Raw genomic sequence first — 25,850 nt, 5'->3', positions numbered from 1 at the left:
AATCCTCCCGGTGATGAATATAGGCCCCCACATGGTGAATATAACAATGGATATAAGTCTCCCGGTGGTGAATATAAACCTCCACATGATGATTATAACAACAGATATAAGCCTCCAAATGGCGAATATAAGCCCCCACATGATAAATATAAGCCCCCATATGGTGAATATAATGGATATAAACAACATGGTGATGAATATAAATCTCCTGGTAGTGAATATGAACCTCCACATGATGAATATAACAATGGATATAAGCCTTCAAGTGGCGAATATAAGCCCCCACATGGTGAATATAATGGATATAAACAACATGGTGATGGATATAAATCTCCTGGTGGTGAATATGAACCTCCACATGAAGAATATAACAATGGATATAAGCCTCCAAATGGCGGATATAAGTCTCCACATGACGGATACAACCCTTCAAGTGACAAACACAATCCCCCACATGACAAGTATAAACCCCCGTTTGGCGAATATAACCCTCCAGGTGGAGGCCATGAATAAGTCACTAGCCAATTGCCTCACAACCAATCTATCATGTAATATTACAAAATCGTTGAGCATATATAGTGGCAAGATATATAATAATAATAGTCTTGCTACTCTAAACCTTGCAATAAAAATGGTATGAATAAAACGTCATTCAGTTTATATGTATGGTTGGTCATGTAATATTTTCTTATACAATATAATACACTATATTGTGATAACATATTTTCATAATGCATGTTTTTTTTAATATGTTGTGCGTTCATAATGCATGTTTTTTTTTAGTATGTTGTACGTTGTTGATGATGAACATATGTTTCTTCTTATTTCATAACTTATTATTAAACTACTCCCTCATCCCTAATTATATGATGTTTTTCGCTTTTTGAAACCTAAAGTATGTAAACCTTAACCAACTAACTTTTTAAAATATTTTTTTTTTCAACATTTGACGTTAGAAGACTAGTAATTTATAGTACATTGGACGAACGAATATACTTCCCCTTCTCCAACCCCTCCGAATTCAGAATACAATCTACTCTAATAAGATGAAAATACAATAAATTATAAGAGCCCTCATGTTTTTTTAGATTGTGTTGGAATTGTTGGGAAATGAAACTAATTAAACTGATAATTTGTTGTTCAATGATAATTGTGATGTATCAGACGATAATTTTTTAAAAATTTTACATCGTGATGAAAGAGAAACAAATTATGTAATGGAAGAAGAGAGAATCGTAAAGTTTGTAAAACAATCTGGGAGAAAGTAAAAGTCAAGGAAATATCATCAACAATCATGATTTCACACGTACATACTTTTTTTTTAATTGTCTTTCGTATGAGTTTTACTGCTATATTTGAAAAAAAAGGTAAACTATTGTTATATAGGTGTTATTTTATTTTTTAAATGGTATACTTGTGTTTTTTTTTTCATTTTCCCAACTAAATAAAACTACACTCTCACATATTGTCTCCCGTATTTACCTTGTTTGGATGGTTGTTATCATTGTATTGCATTTTTAATTTAAATACAATATTTGTTTGATGGTTACTTATCAAAATATTTATTATTTTCCTCGCTCGCTTTTACTTGTCACTTATTTCTAAGATAGACTTCCATTTTTACTTGTCACTTTTGACCTATCAAGAAAAGATAAATTTTTTTCATGTTTTACCCTCGACATAAAATACTTATTCTGCATGTCATTTTTCAAGATCTAATACTAAACATCATTCATGAATAGAGATAGTTTAGTAAAATACCTATATCAGTAATTGTTTTCTTAATGGGTGTACCAAGTCAAACAGTGACAAATAAAAATAAACGAAAATAGTATTATTTAATTATAATTAAATAATATATGCTTTTTTTTTTAACTATTAAAAATTATTTTATTTAGTGTACATCACAAATGTAGATAAATATTGTGGACCTATACTACGTTCAATTAAAAAAAGAAAATATTAAAAACGGAGAAAATATAATCAATTATGGGGTGTGGCGGTTGGTCAAGATAAGTGATAAGTGACCATTTATCAATCTCTAATACATTCAATTCTTATTATAAATATAACCCAATGTTGCATCAATTCCTTCATCCTTTAATCAATACAACTAAGCTTTGAAGGAAAAAAATGATGGGTTCCAAGGCCTTTTTATTTCTTGGCATTTTTTTGTCTATTTTTTCAATGATAAGCTATGAGGTTATAGCTAGAGAATTGGCTGAGACTTGTAAGATTACTTTTACCTTTTACTATTTATTTATTTGAAATATTGGATTTCTTATCTAGTTATTTGATATATATATATATATATATATATATATATATATATGAATTTAATGCTAATTTTTAAATTTCACATTTGATATTTGTAGCAATGAAACCGGATAAAAAGAATGATGTACACGATGATGGATATAATGGCATTGGCGGATATCTAGGTGATGGACGTGGCAAATATAAAAATGGATATAAATTTTCTGGTGGTGGATATTATCCTCCGCATAGTGGATATAAACCCCCATACGGTGATTATAAGAACACATATAAACCTTCACATGGTGAATATAACAATAGATATAAATATCGTGGGTGGGGATATAACACTCCACGTGACGGATATAATCCTCCCGATGGTGAATATAGGCCCCCACATGATAAATATAAGTCCCCACATGGTGAATATAACAGTGGATATAAACAACATGGTGATGGATATAAATATCCTGGCGGTGAATATAAACCTCCACATGATGAATATAACAACGAATATAAGCCTCCACGTGGTGGATATAAACCCCCACATGATAAATATAAGCCCCCACATGGTGAATATAACAATGGATATAAACAACATGATGATGATTATAAATCTCCTGGTGGTGAATATAAACCTCCACATGAATATAACAACAAATATAAGCCTCCAATTGTGGCAGATATAAGCCCCCACATAGCGAATACAACCCTCCAAGTGACGAACACAATCCCCCACATGACAAGTATAAACCCCCATTTGGTGAATATAACCCTCCAAGTAGTGAATATAGCCCCCCACATGACAAATATAAACCCCCTAATAACAAATACAAATCTGCGGGTGACAAATATAAATTCCCTAACGGTGGATACAACTCTCCAGGTGGAGGCAATGAATAAGTGACTAGCCAATTGCCTCACAACCAATCTATCATGTAATATTACAAAATCGTTGAGCATAGTGGCAAGATGTATAATAATAATAGTGTTGCTATTCTAAACCTTGCAATAAAAATGGTATGAATAAAACGTCATTCAGTTCATATGTATGGTTGGTCATGTAATATTTTCTTATACAATATAATACACTATATTGTGATAACATATTGTTTCTTATTTCATAACTTATTATTAAACTAGTCTCCCATCCCTAATTTTATGATGTTTTTCGCTTTTTGAAATCTAAAGTATGTAAACCTTAACCAACTAACTTTTAAAAATATACCTTATTCATCGTTTGACATTAGAAGACTAGTAATTTATAGTACATTGGACGAACGAATATACTTCCCCTCCTCCAACCCCTCCGAATTCAGAATACAATCTACCCTAATAAGATGAAAAGATAAGAAATTATAAGAGCCCCCATGATTTTTTAGATTGTGTTGGAATTGTTGGGAAATGAAATTAAACTGATACTTTGTTGTTCAATGATAATTGTGATGTATCGATCTGACGATGAATTTTTTTAAATTTTACATCGTGATGAAAGAGAAACAAATTGTGTAATGGAAGAAGAGAGAATCGTAAAGTTTGTAAAACAATCTGGGAGAAAGTGAAAGTCAAGGAAATATCATCAACAATCATGATTTCACACGTACGTATTTTATTTTTTTTAATTGTGTTTTGTATGAGTTTTACTGCTATATTTGAAAAAAAGGTAAACTATTGTTATATAGGTGTTATTTTATTTTTTAAATGGTATACTTGTGTTTTTTTTCCCATTTTCCCAACTAAATAAAACTACACTCTGACATATTGTCTCCCGTATATACACCTTGTTTGGATGGTTGTTACCATTGTATTGTATTTTTAGTTTAAATACAATGTTTATTTTGATGGTTACTTAAATTCTATTGAATTGTATTGTATTGTTTAAACTCATAGTTAGGTAACAAAGAAAAAATCCATTTTATGTAACGATCGATTTGGTGTGATCACATTGTTACCTTACTATTTTCTTCTCATTTGATCTTTATTTATTATCTAACTAGTCATGGACACGTGTGTTGCACGTGTGTCTCATGCTAAATTGTGTGGAGTTGTTATAACGATATATGATGTAATTCTCAAAAGGGAATTACAAAAAAATGCGGAAATCGAAAGACAATAAATTAAAGATAACTAGATAGACACACAAAGAGGAAATCAAAAACAACCTAAGGGTATATTAAACCCAAAGACCACAGTCGATAAATCCTACAATAGCACCTAACTCTTACGAATACCTCAAGGGAATCGAATTCACCTTGCAACCCTCGTTTCTAAACAATAGTCAACCAAAAGCTTTACCAAGCTCTCAACACTCATACATGAGTTTTCAATCTTCAATATTCAAAAAATAGTCTAAGTCTATAATGAACCCAAACTAGCTATTTATAGTTTTAGGTAAAAAGGCCCAAAAGTGACTCGAAAATGATAATGGGCAAGCCAAGTCTGGATCACCTAGTGGACTCGGCGACTCGCCCTTCTGCTCGGCGATGGTTCCTGCTCCTAGCCGGGTGAGCTGGGGTCATCGCCGAAGCCCTTGGGTGATCCACCGATTGGCTCTGGCTCGCCAAAAGGGTCAGTACTCCCCCATGCAATCTTCAAGGCATGGAATCTTTTGTTCACCATCAACACCATCTCGAGGACCTCTAATTTTATGAATAATCCTTGTATCTTTTAAAGGTCTCGTGCTTGGCTTCTAGTGAATGGCCTTGATGTGGTTTGGATTGCATCATTCTCTCCTTCTTGAAAATAATTTGTCCTCAAATTCTAGGGGCCATCATACTCAAGAGTTGAAAATGGAGAAAGATCGCCGACATTGAAAGTATTGTGCACTTGATACTCCGAAGGAAGATCAAACTTATAGGCATTGTCATTGAGCCTTTCAAGCACTTGAAATGAACCATCACCTGTTGGCATTAATTTAGTCTTCCGATGGGTGGGAAATCGGTCCTTGCGAAAGTGCACCCACACCCAATCACCCGGTTCAAGCACAATCCTCTTGCGGCTCTTGTTCACCTTTTTTGCTACTTCTTGGTTCTTGTTTTCTAGGTGAAGCCACACCTTTTAATGTAATTTCTTCATGGCTTCAGCCCTTTTTCTCCCATCTAAGCTTAAGATAACATCTTGAGAAAGAGGAGTGAGATATAAAGGGGTTAGGGGTTAAAGCCATATACCACTTCAAATAGAGTCATGCCAATAGTTCTATGAATAACACGATTATACACAAATTTAACTAAAGGCAAATGTTCCTCCCATGAGGCCAAATTTCCATGCACTACGGCACGAAGCATAGAACCCAAAGTCCTATTCACAACTTCAGTTTGGCCATTGATTTGTGGGTGACAAGAAGTTGAGAACAACAATTTGGTACCAAGTCTACCTCACAATTCTTTCCAAAAGTGACTAAGGAATTTGGGATCCCTATCACTTACAATGGTTTGAGGAATTCCATGCAATTTAACAACATGCTCAACAAATAAAGATGTCACATTGGAAGCATCATCACATTTATGAAACGGAATAAAATGAGCCATCTTTGCAAAATCGATCAACAACAACAAAGATGCTATCTTCACCTCCTTTTTTCCTAGGCAATCCCAAAACAAAATCCATTGAAATATCAAGCCAAGGTCTTTGAGGGGTGAGGAGTGGAGTGTATAAACCATGGGAAGGAGACGCGACTTAGAACTTTGACATTTAATACATTGGCCACAAATTCGAACAACATCCTTGTGCATTTTAGGCCAATAGAATTGTTCCTCAAGAATTCCCCTAGTTTTATCAATACCAAAATGACCCATTAATCCCCTATTGTGTGCCTCCCTCACAAATAATTCCCTCCAAGAGCTCATAGGCACACAAAGTCTCTTGCCTTTGAACAAGAAACCATCAAACTTGGAATAGGGAGTAGAACACCTATCCCTCATCCATATTTCCCTCTCTCGTTCCTCACAATCTTTGAAGATTTGAGCAAACACGGGATCCTTGGGATACAATGTCTTCAAACATTCAAAAACAATCAATTTGGAAGACAATACTTATCAACACATGTTTTCTAAATAAGGCATCGACCACCACACTTTCCTTCCCCTTTTTGTATTAGATTACATAAGGGAAAGTTTCAAGGAATTCAATCCATTTGGCGTGCCTCTTGTTCAACTTTCCTTGAGCCCGAATATGCTTTAGGGACTCATGGTCATTTCTAATGACAAATTCCTTAGGCCACAAGTAGTGTTGCCAATTACCCAAAGCTCTAATCAAAGCATACAATTCAAGATCATAAGTGGAATAATTCAAACTAGTACCTTTTAACTTTTCACTAAAATAAGCAATGGGCTTATGGTCTTGCATTAAGACGACTCCAATGCTTACTTTACTAGCATCACATTCAACTTCAAACATTATATCAAAATCGGGTAATTGCAACAATGGAGTGGAGCTAAGCATGGATTTTAAAGCCTCAAAAGCTTTGGCTTGCTCCTCTCCCCACTTAAAAGGTTTATCCTTTCGGATTACCTCGGTCAAAGGGGCTGCTGTGGTACTAAAATCTTTGACAAACCTTCTATAAAAATTAGCCAACCCATGAAAGCTTCTAACATCGCTTATGGATTTTAGAATTGACCAATTCTTAATAGCGTCTATTTTAGACTCATCAACCTCGACCCCTCTTGAGCTCACAACAAAACCCAGGAAAACAACTTCATCAACATAAAATGAACACTTTTCAAGATTAGCATAAAGTTGTTCATTCCTAAGCACATCAAACACACATCTCAAATGATCAACATGATCATGCATAGTCTTGCTATAAATCAAGATATCATCAAAATAGACAACCACAAATTTCCCTATGAAAGGTTTCATCACATGATTCATGAGGCGCATAAAAGTACTAGGAGCATTAGTGAGACCAAAGGGCATTACCAATCATTCATATAGACCAAATTTGGTCTTGAATGAGGTTTTCATTCATCATCGGGGTTCATCCGGATTTGATGATAACCACTCCTAAGATCAATCTTTGAAAACACACAAGAACCATTCAACTCATCAAGCATATCATCTAACCTAGGGATAGGACGACCATACTTTACCGTAATCGTGTTGATAGCTCGACAATCAACACGCATGCGCCATGTACCATCTTTCTTTGGAACCAATAAAACAGGCACGACACATGGACTCATACTTTCTTTCACATAACCTTTGTTGAAGAGTTCTTCAAATTGTCTTTGTAGCTCCTTGGTATCCTCAGGATTTCTTCGATACACCGGCTTGTTTGGAAGTTGTGAGCCCGACACAAAATCAATTTGATGTTCAATTCCCCTAAGAGGGGGAAATTCACTTGGAAGCTCCTTTGGGAAGACATCCTCATAATTTTGCCAAAGAAAGGAAATAGAATTGGGAAGAGGAGAAAGATTTTGGTTAGTTTGTAACATATGATCCTTATGGGTGATAAGGATCAAAGAAATCTTGGCCTTTACTTCCTCTCTTATCCCTTTGTAATTGGCCAACAATACTTGGGACTTTCCTTTCAACTTCCTCATTTCCTCCTCCTCATTGCTCTCAGCTTCTACATGCTCTTCCTCACTCATTTTCTTCTCTCTCAACTCACTCATCCTTTGATACACTTCAGTGACTTGCGAGGGTGACATAGGGTGAAAGACATATTTATGATCATCCAACACAAGTGAATAATTGTTGGTCCTCCCTTCATGTTTGGTTGAACGATCATATTGCCAAGGTCTCCCGAGTAGCACATGACAAACTTTTATTGGGATTACATCACATAGAACCTCATCTTGGTACTTCCTAATTTTTGAGTTTGATCAACACTTGTCTATGGACTCGTAGTTCCCCACACTCTCTCAACCATTGTAAGGTGTAGCATGCTTAGTGGTAGGAAGTTTCAAGAATTCCACTAAAGTGGTGCTAGCAACAGTTACACAACTCCCACTATCAATGATCAAGGAACACACATTATCCTTGATAAGGCACTTGGAGTGAAATAAATTCTCTCTTTGGATTGGATCATCCATGGCCTTGCTAATCATCACTCGCCTCACCACATATATAGGAAACGTATACTCTCTTTTTAAGGCCGAGCTTCTTCAATTCGAACCTTTCTCATCAAACCATTAGGAACGACAATATATTTTCCCTCACATGGATCTTGTTTCTTATCTTCATCACCTTCAAATTCTCCTATTTTTGGGTATCTTCTTTAGAACCCTCTTCTTATTTTTCCCTTTCACCAAGATATAATTCCCCTCATTGAACTAGCATATTCAAACTATTGGGACATTCATGCATCATATGACCCCATCCCATAAACTTGTGACATTGAACGCCTTTAGGAAATTTAGTTAGGTCATTGTTACCTTCTCCTCTTGGTGAGTACTTTGGAGTGTTTCCTTCGAAGGGCTTCTTGAAGTCCTTACCTTTTTCCAGCCTGAAGATGCTTGAGCTCCTATTTTGTTCTTGTTCCAAGAATTTGAAGATGAAATACCCTTGTACTTAGGTACTTTCTCATCCTTGAATTCCCCTTATACCTCCTCGGCCGCTTCAACGACCTCACTCAAATTAGTAGATTTGTGAATAGTCAACTTAGAAGAGATCTCTTTGTTCAAGCCTACCTTGAAGCGAATAAGGTCATGCTCTTCATTCTCTTCGTATTCTAGCTTTAAAAACAAGTTTTGGAACTCATCATAGTAGGCCTCAACACTTTTACTTCCTTGTCTCAAGTTGTACAATTTGGCAATTAACTCTTGGCGGAATCTCTCCGGCACATACTTGACTCTCATAAGCGCATTCAATCCGGTCCATGGTGGAGGATGACCTTCTTGAATAACTAAGTGATACTTATTCATGTATTCCCACCATGTTACGACATACCCTTCAAATTGAGCAGTTTCATAACAACTCTTCTTGACCTCCGTCAAATCATTGACTTAGAAGATCCTTTCACAAAGTGACTCCCATTCTAGATAAGCATCGGGATTACATTCCCTTTTGAATGATGGAATATTAGTCTTGATGGAGTTGATACTAACATCTCAGCCTCCTTGGCCACCTTGGTCATTGTGGTAGTAACCTCTTTGATGCTCTCCTTAATAGCGTTTACCATGTTCTTGTCTAGCTTCTTGACCATGCTCTTGATTAACATAAACTTCCCGTTGTTCTCCTCCTTGAGGGTGGTTTCCATATTGTCTCTGTCCATGTGGAATGGAACCCAATCTACCTCCCGGTCCTTTTTGCTCTACTTGACCTCTTGGTCGATTCCTTGGAGTCTCATTTCATGGCGCTTCCTCACCTCCACCTTCATACTCTCCTTGGTACTCATCATTCCTTACCTCATTCACGGGATTTGGTTGTGGTTGTGGCATTTGGTAGGGAAGATTTTGGTTAAGTGGTGTTTGGTAAGGTCGGTTTTGAATTGGTAGAGCTTCATGACTAAGCCGAAAATGGAATGGTCGGTTGGTACTTTGGCTATTCGAACCGAAACGGATTGGTGTTGGGTTCAAAGCTTGGTGGAGTGTTCCGGGTGTGATAGTTGGTGAATTATTGTGGTCGTATCCACTTGTGGAAGCACGAAATGTAGCTTGTGGTGTAGAGTTAGTGGAGTTAACCCGACCTTCCACGTTGATCAATCTATCTTCCATCCTTGACTTATCACTCTTCACAGTGTTGAATTGCCATCCTATATGTTTAACGCCTCCATTAGAGATTCCAAGGTAACCCCTCCAGTAGGTGGTTGTGTTTCTCCTCCGGTTTCCATTGTACCTAACAATAAAACAACCACAAAACAACAAACAACGTTAGCGTTAGTAAAATGAACTCACAATCACTCGTGTTTACACACCTTTGATTGTCTCTCAAATTGGCGTGGCTAAGGTTGACAATTGTTTATACTCGGTTGATCACAAGGTGTCAATTTATACTCTTGGTCAGAATAGATTCTTGTTGTAAAGAAAGGTGGACGACTCGAGTAAAGCAAAACGGACTTGAATCAAAAAGTTAACTACGAAGTAACGAAAAGAAAAGGCACTAACAAAGAAGAGAAATTCAGGAACCAATAATCAACAAGTAGATAAATTATGAGTTGAAAACTAGTTTAGGAATCTTGAGAACGTTTGAGAATCAAGAAAATGAAAACTAGGAAATTAGAACCTGAGATTAGGAGCGTAAAATGAGTTTCCGATCGCCAAATGACCTGTTTTCTTCTCCAAAAGTGAAGTTCAGCTCGCCAACTTGAAGATGGGATTGCCAAACTTTGCAATCTACCAAGGAAACTCGGCGATGGGGAAGGCAGTTCAGCGGAGCGCCGAGTGGACTTGGCAAGCTAAGCTTAGCTTGCCAAAAGTTCTAGTAGCTCCCAGCCAATGCAAGGCAAATCGGCGACCAACCTGCCCAAAGGATGAGACACCGAGTTGACTAGGCGAGCAAAGTCGAGCTTGCCTAATGTTCCAGCCCCTACTCTGGAAGAACTCCGAATTTGTACTCCTGTGGTCCCCCCTGCACTTTTTAACTTAGTATTTACCCTTTTTAGTAAATTTCATCTTGTACAAACACTTACCCACTTTCTCTTTCTTCCTTTTTGGATATTCCTTCTCTTGAAGATTTGAATACCTCTCAAGAACAAGATGAAGACCCAAAAATAAACCCTAAAAAAATTTAGCTCGAAATTTCACAAAAATTTAGGTACAAGCTCTCCTTGATATAAGGAACAACACCCAATACTTTTTAGCCTCAATTCTTAACCAAAACCTTCAGATTTTAAAACCACTTGGACCTTCTTCAAGTCTCCAATGGTGGAATCTTCAATAGTGACCCAAACTCCTTCAAATCTCAGACCTAGACTGAAATAAGGTTAGGGAGCACTAATCCAACCTTCAAAACTTCAAACAAGACTCAAATGAACAAAACCCATTTTGGAATTTCTTCAAAAACGAATTTGAACACTTTTTTTTTTGTAACAACCCAAGACTAGAGTCGTAGGAATGAAACTAAGTCTTGCTCTGATACCAAATGATGTAATTCTCAAAAGGGAATTACAATAAAATGCGGAAATCGAAAGACAAGAAATTAAAGATAACTAGATAGACACACAAAGAGGAAATCAAAAGCAACGTAAGGGTATATTAAACCCAAAGACCTCAGTCGATAAATCCTACAATAGCACCTAACTCTTATGAAGACCTCAAGGGAATCGAATTCACATTGCAACCCTCGTTTCTAAAAAATAGTCAACCAAAAGCTTAACCAAGCTCTCAACAGTCATACATGAGTTTTCAATCTTCAATGTTCAAAAAATAGTCTAAGTCTAAAATGAACCCAAACTAGATATTTATAGTTTTAGGTAAAAAGGCCCAGAAGTGACCCGAAAATGATAATGGGCAAGCCTATTCGGGCTCGCCTAGTGGACTCGACGACTCGCCCTTCTGCTCGGCAATGGTTCCTGCTCCTAGCCACGTTTTATAACTTTGGGCGAGCTGGGGTCATCGCCCAAGCCCTTGGGATATCCGCTGATTGGCTCTGGCTTGCCAAAAGGATCAGTACTCCCCCATGCAATCTTCAAGGCATGGAATTCTTTGTTCGCCATCAACATCATCTCGAGGACCTCTAATTTCATGAATAATCCTTGCATATTTTGAAGGTCTCGTGCTTGGCATCTAGTGAATGGCCTTGATGTGATCCAGAATGCATCATTATATATATACTTGAACATGTATGTTGCCCATGTATCTCATGCTTAATTAGTACAATAACTTTGAAAATATTATAATTAGTGTGTGATAAGTTGCACAAAAATTGAAGAGAAATATACAAGCTCAAACAAATAACTTCAATTATGCAATTCCTATAATATATCAAGTATTCAATTTGATAAAAGTTTCTTTTGTTTAATATGTCATAACTCATAATTTAAATGTCAAATATGATTTTAAAAATATTTTTTGTCTAGCATTTTTCATCTTCTTTTTAAGAAATTGTAGTCTCCACCTTTTCACATTTACATACGTATTAAGAAGATAGTGTCGAATGAGAGTAATGTTTTGCAAAAGTTATATAGAAATTTGATCAATCTATGTCTTCCTTAATATGGCAAGTAGATGATCATTATTCAATAACTTGCATAGTAATTGAAGAGAAAATATACAAGCTCAAACCAATGAATGGTGAGCCTATTCAATCAAGATTATTATCGGTAGAAGGTATATCATGCTAAAATATTGCTATCAAATGAATTTCAAAAGTAATATTCAAATAATTTTAATTATATATATTTTTAATATATCAAGTATTCAACTTGATAAAAGTTTTTTTAATATGTCACAACACATAATTTAAGTGTTGCTTATTGGTTCAAAATATTTCATGTTCTAAAATTTGTCTTCTTTCTAAGAAAATGTAGCCTCAACCTTATTACAATCACATACTGGTCAAGAAGTTATTATTGAATGTGAATTGTGTTTTATAAAAATTGCACATAAATTCGATCAACACATACCTTTCTTATGATAGTTAATTGATCATTGTCAATTTTTTGGTGTACACCTACAAAAAAAAAAATTATTATTAGTGATAAAAATAATAATTGCTCAAATATCTAATCGATATATATAAATCATAATTATTATAGGTACGTGTACCCCTTGCCTAATTCAAAATTATTAATTCTATCATCTGTGAATTTAACAAAAAAATATTAGTTAAAATATGTAAATTGATTCCTAACCAAAATTTACACAAACAAGAATATGCAGTTTCATGATACTCCAAGAAGTTATAATTAAAAAGAAAGTAATCTTTCTTGATTTGATATTTCCATGACAAATTTCTATGTTGCAAGAGGTGAAATGACTATGATACAAACGTTTGCGTACCCAAGTAAGATGAACTTTAAACTAATCAGAAAACATATATGAATAAATCAAATTAAAGATAATAACTTATAATGTGAATAGAAAAATAGAGCATAAAACAAAAGTAGAAAAGAGAGACAAACACAAAAAAATGAATATGAAAAGATGTCACCTATACAAAGTAGGATTGATAATCTAATAATTTGAAAAATTGGAATAGTTGTCTTGTGATTTTTCACTATATATTCACAATATATAGCATTTAGTAAATGAATAAATTGTATTGAATTGATAAAAATAATTTACTGCACATTGAATATACCAAGTAACTTTTCCAATTCTCCATATGTTTATTACTACAAAGAGATGTTTACTTTTTGCATTAGGAATTGGAAGATAATGCATTTACAAAAATTGAATACACATAACTCCATGTCTTTTAATTTATCTAGGTCATTCATTTGCTATATTATTATTTATTTATATTTAGTAGAAGATAGACTTACTTTTTAGAAAGAAAAAAAAAACATAAATAGGAGTTAAATAAATGATAAAATATTAATGAGTATTTTCGTGTGTATATATATATATATATATATATATATATATTCAATAGCCTAATGCATTGAAGTAAGTGTACATATATTTATATTCTTGTACAATATTATCGTAGGAATAATATTTGATAGAAGGATATTGATGTCATTCAATATTTTATAGACATTTTGATAATTCAATTTTTAAAATATTTTTGTTCCACTTATATATATACTTACTATATTTACTAATTTAATAGAAGTTTTATTTCTCTTTTTTTATGTGAAGAAAAAATGACAAATTAATTTATGATTATTATTTAATATTTAATTATTAAAATATTTTATAACTTTTTTATTTAGTATAGGAGTAAAATGATAATCCAACTTTAATTTTTTGAGCTTTCTACTTTTAATAATTTTTTATTATTATTATTTATTATTTATTATTTATTATTTATTTATGATCAGAAGATGATAAGTTAGAAAAATGAAGAGATGTAGTTATGAAGTTGATTTTAAATGGAAAAATAACATTTTAAAATAATTTTAAGAAAATAAATTAATAGGTAAGGGGTATTTTTGTAATTTAACTTTTGATTTAGATTGTTCCCACTTTTATATATATACATGTGGAACTTGGTTGAACAAGAAAAATAGCACGATGCAAGAAAATCCTACAAAAGAAGAACAACATAATTGGAAAAAATGAGGTCAAGGGTCGTATCAATATAATTTTCTTATCTTCGTAGTTATATGAACTAGACCCCATTTGTAAGATTGCACTGATATGTTGTATTTATCTGCATAAATTTGTATGCGTATAAGCTTGTTAAACTACTAATATCTAGACACGTGCAAGCACGTGTATTCCATGTTAATTTGTTCAAACTTTTCATTGAGATGGAGGGAGTATATATAGTTAAATATATTGGTTTTAAAAAATGCAAGTTTATTCTTACTAAAATAAAGAAATTAAAACACATATCAATTCTCTCTTTACATATAAAGTAGAAACAACTGCTAAAAGTATAACAAGAATATATATTTGAATGCTAAAATTAAAATATTACATGTCGGAATAATAATATGTGTCTAAACTTTCATACACAATGATACATAAACATTGTGCATTACAACAAATTTGTGTTGAACTTTGTTTAGTGAAGTTGATGTCACTGACTAATCGAACTCTAAACGCCAATAGCTGTAGTTACTTCTTATCCTCTCAAATTGTTGCTTTCTCTTCAAGAACAAAAAAGAAGATGAAATTAATTAATAAATTAAAATTATGCAAGAGCCTATAAAAATGGTGAGTAAGAATTCAAGAATCCTTTCTTGCCTTTTTATAGCTACTAGTAAAATTACCCGTGCCTCGCATGGGAATTTAATATCACATAATTTATAAATCCATACTTAAAACCTATCCATCCTTAAAACTAAAACACTATATTATCTTACATACAAGATTACATAGTAACGAACATTAATAATGTAAAGGAAAATGAAAATTATAATATGTTATCGTTTATCCATTATAACATAAGCATAAATTAATGACTGTAAAAAAAAAACCCAAGATTTATAACAATAGAAGGAAACAAAAAGGAAAAACTTGAGCCCACTGAATGCACAATGTCCCCTAATGGAAACTATTCCCTTCTAGTACCCAATGTTTAAAGGAATAGATTCCCTCAGGATAGAACGCTTCTATTCACCAGTGTATTGATACAAAAACAATGGTGTCAGTGAGCCACTCAACAAGAGCAAAGTACACAAATATTAAATTGTGTAGAAGATGAAAAAGTAGTTCAAAATTTTCGTTGTTTTAAAATGAGAGGAAATCCATCTATTTATAGACAACAAAGGGTAGTGTGAACAAATGTATATTGTGTCCTTATCAGAAAGGTCACAACTATTTGGAAAAATTGCAACCCTTCGAAAATGTCACAATCTTTCATAAAAGTCACAACTTTTCATAAAAGTCGCAATTGTTCATAAAAATCACAACTTTTCATGAAAGTCACAACTTTACCTAAAAGTCAGAACTTTTCGGGAAAGGGGAAGGCTAATATTGGAAATAAATAAATTAAAAGGGAATCCAGGTTTGTGGTGGCGCCACGTAGGTGGGCCTAGAGTTCTCTTTATATATATATATATGATTTTTCAATTTGTATTTTTTGAACCTTTTCTTTCATCAGTCTACATTTAATTATTCAATGCAACTCTTTCTATTCTCCATACTATTTATTTCTCCTATTTAATTAGTCTTACATTTAATAATTTAATGCAACTCTTCCTATTCTCCAAACTATTGAGCAATGAATAGAACACACTTAAATTTGATTAATGGGTAAATCATTAAGGGCTACATTTAAATTGGACCTTTGAATATCTGCATATTCATAAATCTCATGTAAATTTAAATATAATTACTACTATTTCAATTAGATTAGGTATTCTATTTTAATTAAATATAAGAGAGAAATTGTAATCTAACTTTAAACACTCGTTTTATATTTCTCCATTTTTATTCATCTGGATACATTCACCTCAGACTAATATTCTACTTTGAACAGAAACAACACAAAACAATATTTTCAAAGATACATATTCCAAGCAATAATAAATGTCATTATTTTTTTTATTATAGATACATTCACCTCATTTCTCACCCCATGAATTTCCGTAATATTTCATTAATCTGACTGGAAATATGATAAGTATCGTTATCTTTTTAGTTGGAATATGAATGTCAAAGAATGCCGTCTCTTTTTTGTGTGGATAATTTAGTGATTTTACATTTATGTATATTAATTTTGAAGAGATAATAAATTTTTATTATTATTTAATTAGATTAGATGTTGTATTTACTACATTTTGATTAAGTATAAGTGTAAAATTGTAATCTAACTTTGAAGATAGTTGCATCCCACTTTTAGTAATATATGATTTTATTACTTTCTCGGATTGGGATTCCATTTTTGATAGTTGATAGTAGTATTGTTTCCACAACCTATGTATATGTGTGGTATAATAGGTTGATTTATGATGAATTAGGCCTAACAATTCCGCATGAATGTAATTTTGGCGATTATACCTTTGGTAGTCTACATAATGCTTCTCATGTGTATACAATAATGTAATATCTAAAGCAAGTAATGTTGTAAGTGAATATTTAAATAATGAAAATTTTAAAGCGTGATATCAATTTATACTACAACAACAGTTGAGACTTGAGGAAACGATACTAGTTTTTTTCCTGCAGGCTCAACTCCTTAAATCCATGTTTCTGGTGGAACTGAATAGTGTGTTCCCCTTTGCAGTATAATATCAAGATGATTGTAGTGTTTGATGTGCATTTGAGCTGAGAAAGGTTTGTCTATTTTAACCTTCGGAGGTTCAGAAAGTTGTCACTCATGCATATAAGACCAATTTACGTAAGAGTTGATTCATGTGCAACATGTTAGTCTGTCAAATATCAGATCCATATTGAACCACAAATACATAGAAAAAATTTTACGAGTAGTTGTACATGGTAAACTGCTTTGAGGTGTTGGTTTCATTTTCCTATTGGAGTATTTAGTTTATTAACTTTGTTTGTATTGTTGTAGGTTCTAATGTTGTCTTCTGACTTAATGTGTTGTCCAGGAACATAACTTATGCTTTGCCTGCAAACACGAATATTCTACTGCCCCCAGTATCCTGTGGCATGTTTGCTACGTGTTGTTTCAGTATTTGGTGTGATATATTATGGAATGAAGACGGAGTTGAGGTAAATTGATGAGAACTACCGGAGAGAGGCCAGTTGCAACAACAACATCGTGTCTATTAAAACCATATCCATGGATGAACATAATCTTATGTTCTTCTTGTAGAGAATAGCAGAAGAAAAGTATATTCAGGGAGACCTTCTGCTAGCCCAAGATCGTTAATTAAGATCGGAAAACCTTCTGCTAGCCTAAGATCGTTAACTATTATCGGAGAATTCAACTAAAGAAGAGGAATCTAGAAAAGAAAACTTGTTTATGGAAGAAGACTCTTTTATTTGGGTTGTTCTTAGGATTTGGTCGTTCTTGGGTTACATACAAATGACTAAGGCCACCCCTATTTATACTTGTGTGGATGATTCTAGATATTACAACATCTACACTATTCTATCTTTTACTACAAATATCTAACTCTCTAGAATATCTAGATATTTCTTCAAGGCAACTTCTTTAGAATATCTAGATATTTCTTTAAAATAATTATTCTAGATACTACACTAGACTATTCTAGAAACTATACTAGAAAAATTTATGATATTCTAAAAATCAACTTTATCATTTTTCACACTCCTCCTTAAAGTGATTTTTGGAAACTACCCCATACTTGTTGTGGAAGAACTCAAACGAAGCTTTGAGCCACGTCTTCGTGAAAATCTCAACAGTATCTTTCGGACTCCTCTTGCTTCTTCAAATGATAAAGATTCTTCATCGTGAATTGATCCATGCAGATTATCTCCTTGTTGAGTTTTCAAACTCCCCCTTTCTCTTAACTTTTCAACAATTATATTATCCAAAGAAACACTATCAATTATATGTGAAGTCTCAACACCAACATATGATCCATTGCCATATTCTCTTATCATCTCCTCGATAGATTTTTTGGCAGCTTTAGAACTTTCAAAAATCACATTTTTTGTCTTTGAGACTTTAATATCAGCTTCTTCTTCTATTTGATCTCTACTTTCTCCATCTGCTTCCAGAATTTGCTATGAGCCATTAGTTGACCTTGATATTGCAGATGATTGACCATATACTTCCGCTTCCAATACATCTTCCTCAATGCTTTCTTTGTAAAGGTCGTCATAAGCACATGTAGTTTCAAATATTGTCTGTTCAAGATCTTCTTCTTTGATTTTTCTTTAATAGCAGCTACCCTGTCACCACTGGGAACATCCTCAAGAGTATCTTGCTTCATATCGATAACATCAGTTTCTTGCTTCTCCACGTGGTCTACTACATTATATTTTGAATCCTCGATCCAATCTCTTTCAAGGTTGATTGAAACCATAACATCTATTGCTCGAGCCTCAGCTACTAAACACTTTCCCCACTCTTCTTCTTCTTCAACAACCATTTGAGCCATATTACTCTCCTTGGCTCGGTAATATCTTTTTATGTGTCCTGCATTACCACATCGATAGAATCTGGGAGGCGTCTTACCATAATAGTTAGAAGGTTCTTCCTTCTTTCCAAGTGAGCTTGAACCACCTGATAATCCAAAGTGCAATATATGTCTTGCTTTTCCTTTAAAGTTCCTCTTGTTGGCTACAAGGGCATTGCCTTCTCCTTCGACAAATACACCAGCCAATTGTTTGGCTAATAGCTCATGTGACGATAATAAATTCCCAAATTCCTCCAAGGATGGTTGTGGGGCCCATCCTTGAATTGACGTCACAAATGGAATATATTCAGGTTTCAAACCACGAATGACTATTCGTCTCATTCGTGCTTCAGAAATAGCCTCCTCCGGATTCAATAAGCATATCTCAGAAAATAAGTTCTTAATCTTTAAAAAATACTCGGCGATAGAAAGATTACCTTGAGTGGTGTTAGCCAATTCATTCTCCAATATATGTAGTTGAGCTTCATTCTTCTTGTTGAACAAGCGATCGAGGGTCCTCCATATTTCATGAGATGATTTAAACCTTATAATATGATCAAATAAATCGGGGAGATTATCCTCTTCAGAATGAACTCCGTCTTTGCATTAATTTGCTTCCACTTCTTGTACGTATTGCTATTTTACGATTCGTCAGCAGGAGGACTTGTGTTACTCCCGTCAACAACATCCCACAAGGTATGATTACATACCTTGTAACTGGACTAATTCAACAACTCCATTCCCAGTCCATTAACACGACTGCTAAAATCCATATAGACAAACCAGTTGAATCTACCACTAACCTGATTTTGAAATAAAATCCAGACGTATGACTATGACTCTGATACCATGTAGAGAATAGCAGAAGAAAAGTATAACCAGGGAGACCTTTTGCTAGCCCAAGATTGTTAATTAAGATCGAAAAATCTTTCGCTAGCCCAAGATCGTTAACTAAGATCGGAGAATTCAACTAAAGAAGAGGAAGCTAGAAAGGAGAGCTTGTTTATGGAATAATACTCTTTTATTTGAGTTTTTCTTAGGTTTTGGTTGTTCTTGGGTTACATACAAATGACTAAGGTCACCCCTATTTATACTTGTGTGGGATGGTTCTAGATATTACAACATCTAGACTATTCTATCTTTTACTACAAATATCTAACTCTCTAGAATATCTAGATATTTCTTCAAGGCAACTTCGCTCTAGAATATCTAGATATTTCTTAATGATAATTATTCTAGATACTGCACTAAACTATTCTAGAAACTATACTAGAAAAATCTATGATATTCCAAAAATCAACTTTATCATTTTTCACACTTCTTGATCTCTTGGTGCAGCATGTTCTTTGTAAGTTAAGTATCGTCCTTCGCAATGTTTAATTCTAGGTGATGTAACAAAAGGGCCATCGGGGGTGCCACAAATTTTTGAAGGAAGAGGCTGCATTGCGCAATAAGCATACACCACGAACCCCAGGAAGAGGACTGCTAGAAACTTCTCAAACATCCTTGGTGTTTTTCCCCGTTATAAGCTTGGAATGAAATCTTAAAAGCAAGAAAACATGAAGAAAATAGAACATACTTGCTCTGCCACAAGGACATTTATGCTATGTTGCTCGGGATCTAAGAAATACAGGTCGATCTGTGTTGGTCGTCTTTGCATTTGTAAGGATAAATACATGTACAACAATATTTTTGGAGTGTCGAAAAAAGAAAGATATTTCTATGATAATTTTATTCTTCTCTCGACCTTACTTTTTATTCGACCAATTTCAAGTTGTAATTTCATTTTGGACTCGTGAAATGAAATTTAGTTTTTTATTTACAAGTATAAATTTGTAGTGATAAGCAATCGATCTAAATTTCTTGGGCCGGTGCCGTGCACGGGCATTCCACATCTAGTTTTAGATATAAACAACACCTAAAAGAGAGTGCAATCAGGCTGTTTGCCACATCAATGTTTAGGAGGATTGAAGCTATTAAAATACAAAATTCACGAAGGTAATTCATTATACTAAAATAAAATTTAGGTGTGCACTAATTTATCCGTTCAAGGATGTTTTGATTTAGAGCCCGTTTGGATTGGCTTAAAAAAAGTAGTTTTTAAGTTAAAAATAAAAAGTCAAACTGAAATGACTTTTAAGTCAAAAAATAAAAAGTAGGGGGATACCTACTTTTGGTTTCTGACTTATTTTAAGTCATTTTTTACCTTGCCAAACACTTCGTAACTTATTTTAAGTTATTTTTTATATTTGTCAAACACTTCCAGAAGTCAAAAACTGACTTAAATGTAGGTTTGATCAACTTTTAAGCCAATTCAAATGGGCTCTTAGTCCGCCCATAAGCTCATCAGTTGATCAATTATAGATAGTATGACATTGGCATTTCCCACAAATTTTGCACTAATAACTACAGTGAAGCCAAAGCAGCTTTAATTGGTATATCATGATGTCTTCATCAACAATTTGAAGTCTTAGAAGTCGAATTGAACTATGTTTTAGTGGTTGAAATGATCAATAAAATTATTAAATCACCATGGAGAATCCAAAGAATCATTGAAGAAATCATACCTAAGGTTGTCCAAAGGAACATAGCAGTCGAACATCGAACAAGCTTCAACTATCTTGTTGGTGTATATTTTTAACTGTAATTTATTGTATATACCAACACAACATATTGATATTCAGAAGAAGAGTTAAAAAGAACACAAGTTGGTACTTCAACTCAATTAGGCAAAGATTGATTGAGCTTGGCTCAATTTGGCTCGGACTTGACTCACTTAGTTCGATGCTAGTCCTAGTTCGTAGGTTTGAATCTAGCTTGTTTGAATGGTTGTTACAAGTAGTTTTATAATGTTTCGTATTGTATTGCATCATTTTGATGAATACAATATTTGAATAGATTGTAATGTTATAACGTTATTACCTAATTAAATGTTACACATCAACAATCTAATGTATAAACTTACAATACTGAACAGTAGATAAGGGAATAGAGCTATTATCACATAAGGATTGCTTGCTTTAGAGTATATTTCAGAAGTATTTAGTTAGTGTTTATCATCGATCTTGGCATATTTAGAGGCCAATTATCTTACTAAGCTTTGTTGCACTTGGTGTTTAATAGAGGCGTATCCAGGATTTCCGCAAGATGGGTGCACAATTACAAAAAATATGTATCTTAAATATAAATTTGATCGGTTTGACTTTTAGGTTTTTAATATGAACCATTAAATTTTAAAAATTATAGGTCCAAAACATATAATGCTACTAGTTTTAAATTTTAATATACACATTTGATTTAATTATATAAAAAATTTACAGTGCTAATTTTTTTAGGAATTTTCAATGTAACACACTTGAAAATTTTGAAAGATTAAAGAAAAAAACAAAAGAATAATTAGTTGAAACGCCAAAAGTGTAACCAATAACCACTTAGAGAGGTGTTAGTAAAAGACAAGATAGATATAAGATTTAAATTTCTATCCTCACTTAGAGGGTGCACCCAATCATCATCATATTATTATATGACACTTTGAACGTGGGTTCACACATTTATATTTAAATATTTTATAAAAAATATAACACTACTATATATGATCTAGAGAGGGGAGCATGGGTTCACGTGAACCCACGGCACCCCCTCTAGATACGCCCCTGGTGTTTATCTGGTAGACACAAAAAAAGGTTCACTGCAAATGCTCCCAAAAGTACTCGAAAATCCTAGTTTCGTCACTGTTCATGCTGAGAGCCTACTGATCTTGAAATTATTTAAAGCTAATTTTTTAATATAATCACTCTTCAGTATATATTATAGAGCAGGGAGTAATGAAGAAAGGTTAATAAGAGAAGAGTTTTTACATACTGCATCCAATATATGATATGGAACTCTAGTTGCTGCAATTACACAGAATGTCTACACTAATAGCTTCATAGAACCTCTGCAGAACATATGAAGGATAAAATGGAAAGAAATGAAATTAGTAACTGCTTTTACACGGGAACTGTCCTGTTATCGGATGAATGATTCTCCACTTCTGCTCCTTCCTCCGTTGAGTCTTCGTTTTCCCTTGACATCTCTTCCAGTGACTTCCCCTTGGATTCTGGAACCAAGAAAGTGAAAAATAATCCGAGAAGGTTGACTACACCAAGGACAATGAGTGAATTCCTAACCCCAATTCCAGCAGGATACCCTGCATCAGCCTTGGACTTGTCTTGTGGTTGAGCCAAATACAGGAATCCAAATGCACCCACCATTGCCCCTAACTTTCCACATGCAGCTGATATCCCATGGCAAGTAGACCGCAATCTAGCAGGGAAAATCTCAGCAGGCACGACGAATGTAGTGGCGTTGGGTCCAAAGTTGGCAAAGAAGAAGGTCAGTGAATAGAGGACCACAAACCCGATATGGTGGCCAGGGAGAGTCCAGTGGTGGTAAGGAATGGCCAGAGCAAACATGAACACTGTCATCATTGTGAAACCAATAACTTGAATGGTAAACCTGCCAATCCTGTCAATGAGGAACACTGTGAACCAGTAGCCAGGCACGGTACTGCAGAGAGCGATAAGAGTTTGTGCCCGTGCAATTTTGTAAACCTCTTCAATTGCATTCATAGTCTTGGCAGCAGGAATCCATCCAATGGCACTGAATATATCCTTTTGGAACAAGTTTTGGCTGTAGTAGGCAATATCAAGAAGAAACCATGTGCTAGCTGTGCCAAGCAAGTGAAGTCCATGTCGCCTAAGAAATTGTTTCGTGAACAAACCAAATTCATTGCCGGACTTTACAGCAGGCTCTTTTTGCTCTGTCCCAATGTCAACCTGCATAACCTTTTCCATATCTGCAGTGGCCTGTTCCACATTCTTGGCTACAAGAGCAGTGTAACGAGCCGTTTCAGGCATCTTCATCCTCAAGTAGTAAGTGAGAAGAGCAGGAAGTGACCCAGCCATCAATATGATCCTCCACACGTAATCAGCTTGAGGAACGGTTGAACCAAGGGGATCCACTTGATAGGCTGGCACCTTGAAACAAGCCTGGAATACAGCAGTGATAATGATGGCAAAGATACCACCTCCAAGGATACCAAATCCTTGCATAGCGAAAACAGCAGCGATGAAGGCACCCCTAGTCTTTTTGTTGGCATATTCAGACATAATAGTAGCAGAAAGGGGGTAATCGCCACCAATACCAAAACCAAGCCAGAAGCGAAAGAAGCAGAGGGTGGCCATGACGGTCTTAGGATCCCTACCAAAAGAAAGGCCAGAAGCAATGGAACAAATACATATGATCATAAGGGTTATGCCATAGACTTTCTTCCTTCCTATTTTGTCACCAATCCATCCAAAGAAGAGTTGCCCCGCAATGGTACCACAGAAGGCGACACCATTGATAGCAGCAGAAACATTAGGAGGTAGTGAACCAGGCTTTGAAGAGCCATCGACATGGTAGTAAATACGTCCAAGCAACTTAGTGACTAGAGATATGCAGAAGAGATCGTAGGCATCAGTAAAAAATCCCATACCAGCTATTATGATTGCTGTGAAGTGATACCATTGTGTTTTTGCTGAATCAAGTGCGTTCAAAACCTTCATATCCCCAGCCATTTTCTTCTTTCTGCAAATCAAAACAATATTCCACATGTAAGCTAATCCAATTTTCAATCGAGACCAAAATAGCAACATTACCAATTCAAAACAGCAAAAACTTATTGTAACATACAAAAAATATTAGTTTACGACAGTCAAAAAAACAAACCACAAAACAAAAAGATAAAACGCAAGATCATGCATCTATCAACCCAGAAAACATATGTTTATAATCTCGAAGTTAAAATTTATAGTTATTCTTGTTTCTCTAGCATGAAAGAAAAAAAAACACACCTGGCGCAGAGAAAAACGGTTTTAAGATAGGTTGAAAAGAGGTGTAGGAGTAGAATATTTATAGACTTAACTATTGAATAAATAAATCTTATTTATTGAGTAAAAAAAATCTATTCCTACATTATTTTGGTTAAAAATCCTATTTAGACCTGAATTATAAAAATATCAAATCCTAAATACATTTGGTTTTCTATTCTAACTTTAAATTATTAATCCAACAGAAATTTCAATTATATTCCAATTCTGACCACAGAGCCCAAATATATTCCTATTATTAACAAGGAATTGGATGCCATTTTTCTTCTTTCAAAGCTATGGCAGATTTGCCCATCGATCTCTAATACTCTATTCATTGTGAATATATAGCATTCGTTGGATACTGTGTATTTTTTGGCTTGAATTGTTCAATGTAGACGGGCAAGTTGAAATGCACACCAATACTAAAATCCACAAAATACACTCCACGACCTGAGTCATAAGATCAACATATGTCATTGAACTTTGAGAAAAGTTTTATCTATGTCATTTCAGTTTGATGACATATTTAAGTCTTTTCTCAATTAACAATGTAAATTAAGTTGTAGGACTCAAAAAAACAACAAATGCACCCGCAATAAGTTTATATGATACAAGCAACAAGTACAAAGCGTAATTTGACACAATCCTAATTTTTCATTACTGATATGAACATTATTGTAATTAAATCAACCTTTTACATAAATAGTTGTCTTTTTACATATCTAGGCCAGAGTGCAGGGTAAATCTTTATTAGACTCTTGTGATTGGAAATTAACTTACATTAAGCTAGAAGAAATGGAACAACAAAATTACATTCTCTAATGGTTAGGCGAGTGTTGCAAGTGTTGTAGAGACCAAGCTTAGGCGAGGTGAAAGACCTTGATGATGACATTATTATATTCATTGATGCTGACAAGAAAACGTTTCCAGATGTTGGGTGAAATATCTGAGAATTTAGATGCAAGAAAAGCATTAGATGAGGCATTGAAGGTTCATAACAAGTACTTGAAACAGGTAAGTTTCTTTGAAGTAGTCTTCAACCTTTCCCCAATCCACATTAGGATGTGTTAATTGGTTTGGTATAAACAACGGGCGTAGATAAATTTCTTCCCACATAAAAATCCATGACCCTTAAGTTTCCAGCACATGAAAAT

General features: G+C 34.2%; 2 protein-coding genes and 1 pseudogene across 2 annotated transcripts; 2 read left to right on the top strand and 1 right to left on the bottom strand.

The window, feature by feature from the left end:
• Positions 1-104: 104 nt before the first annotated feature.
• On the top strand, positions 105-513 carry LOC125850427 (early nodulin-75-like; the record flags this gene model as incomplete). The annotated part of the gene is made up of 1 exon (XM_049530278.1): positions 105-513. A coding segment is annotated over one exon (409 nt), but the record flags the coding sequence as incomplete, so codon positions are not given.
• A 1,620-nt stretch (positions 514-2,133) lies between these two features.
• LOC125850426 (early nodulin-75-like) lies at positions 2,134-3,163 on the top strand (annotated as a pseudogene).
• A 19,628-nt stretch (positions 3,164-22,791) lies between these two features.
• Positions 22,792-24,402, bottom strand: LOC125850428 (probable inorganic phosphate transporter 1-7). The gene has a single exon (XM_049530280.1). It carries the CDS (start codon positions 24,400-24,402, stop codon positions 22,792-22,794), a length of 1,611 nt encoding a protein of 536 aa, XP_049386237.1.
• Between the last annotated feature and the right edge of the window lie 1,448 nt (positions 24,403-25,850).

The sequence above is a fragment of the Solanum stenotomum genome, unplaced genomic scaffold, assembly GCF_019186545.1.
Source record: "Solanum stenotomum isolate F172 unplaced genomic scaffold, ASM1918654v1 scaffold16877, whole genome shotgun sequence".
Classification (NCBI taxonomy): Eukaryota; Viridiplantae; Streptophyta; class Magnoliopsida; order Solanales; family Solanaceae; genus Solanum; species Solanum stenotomum.
Note: the sequence above shows the minus strand (reverse complement) of the source record. Positions and strands in the feature narration are given on the sequence as shown.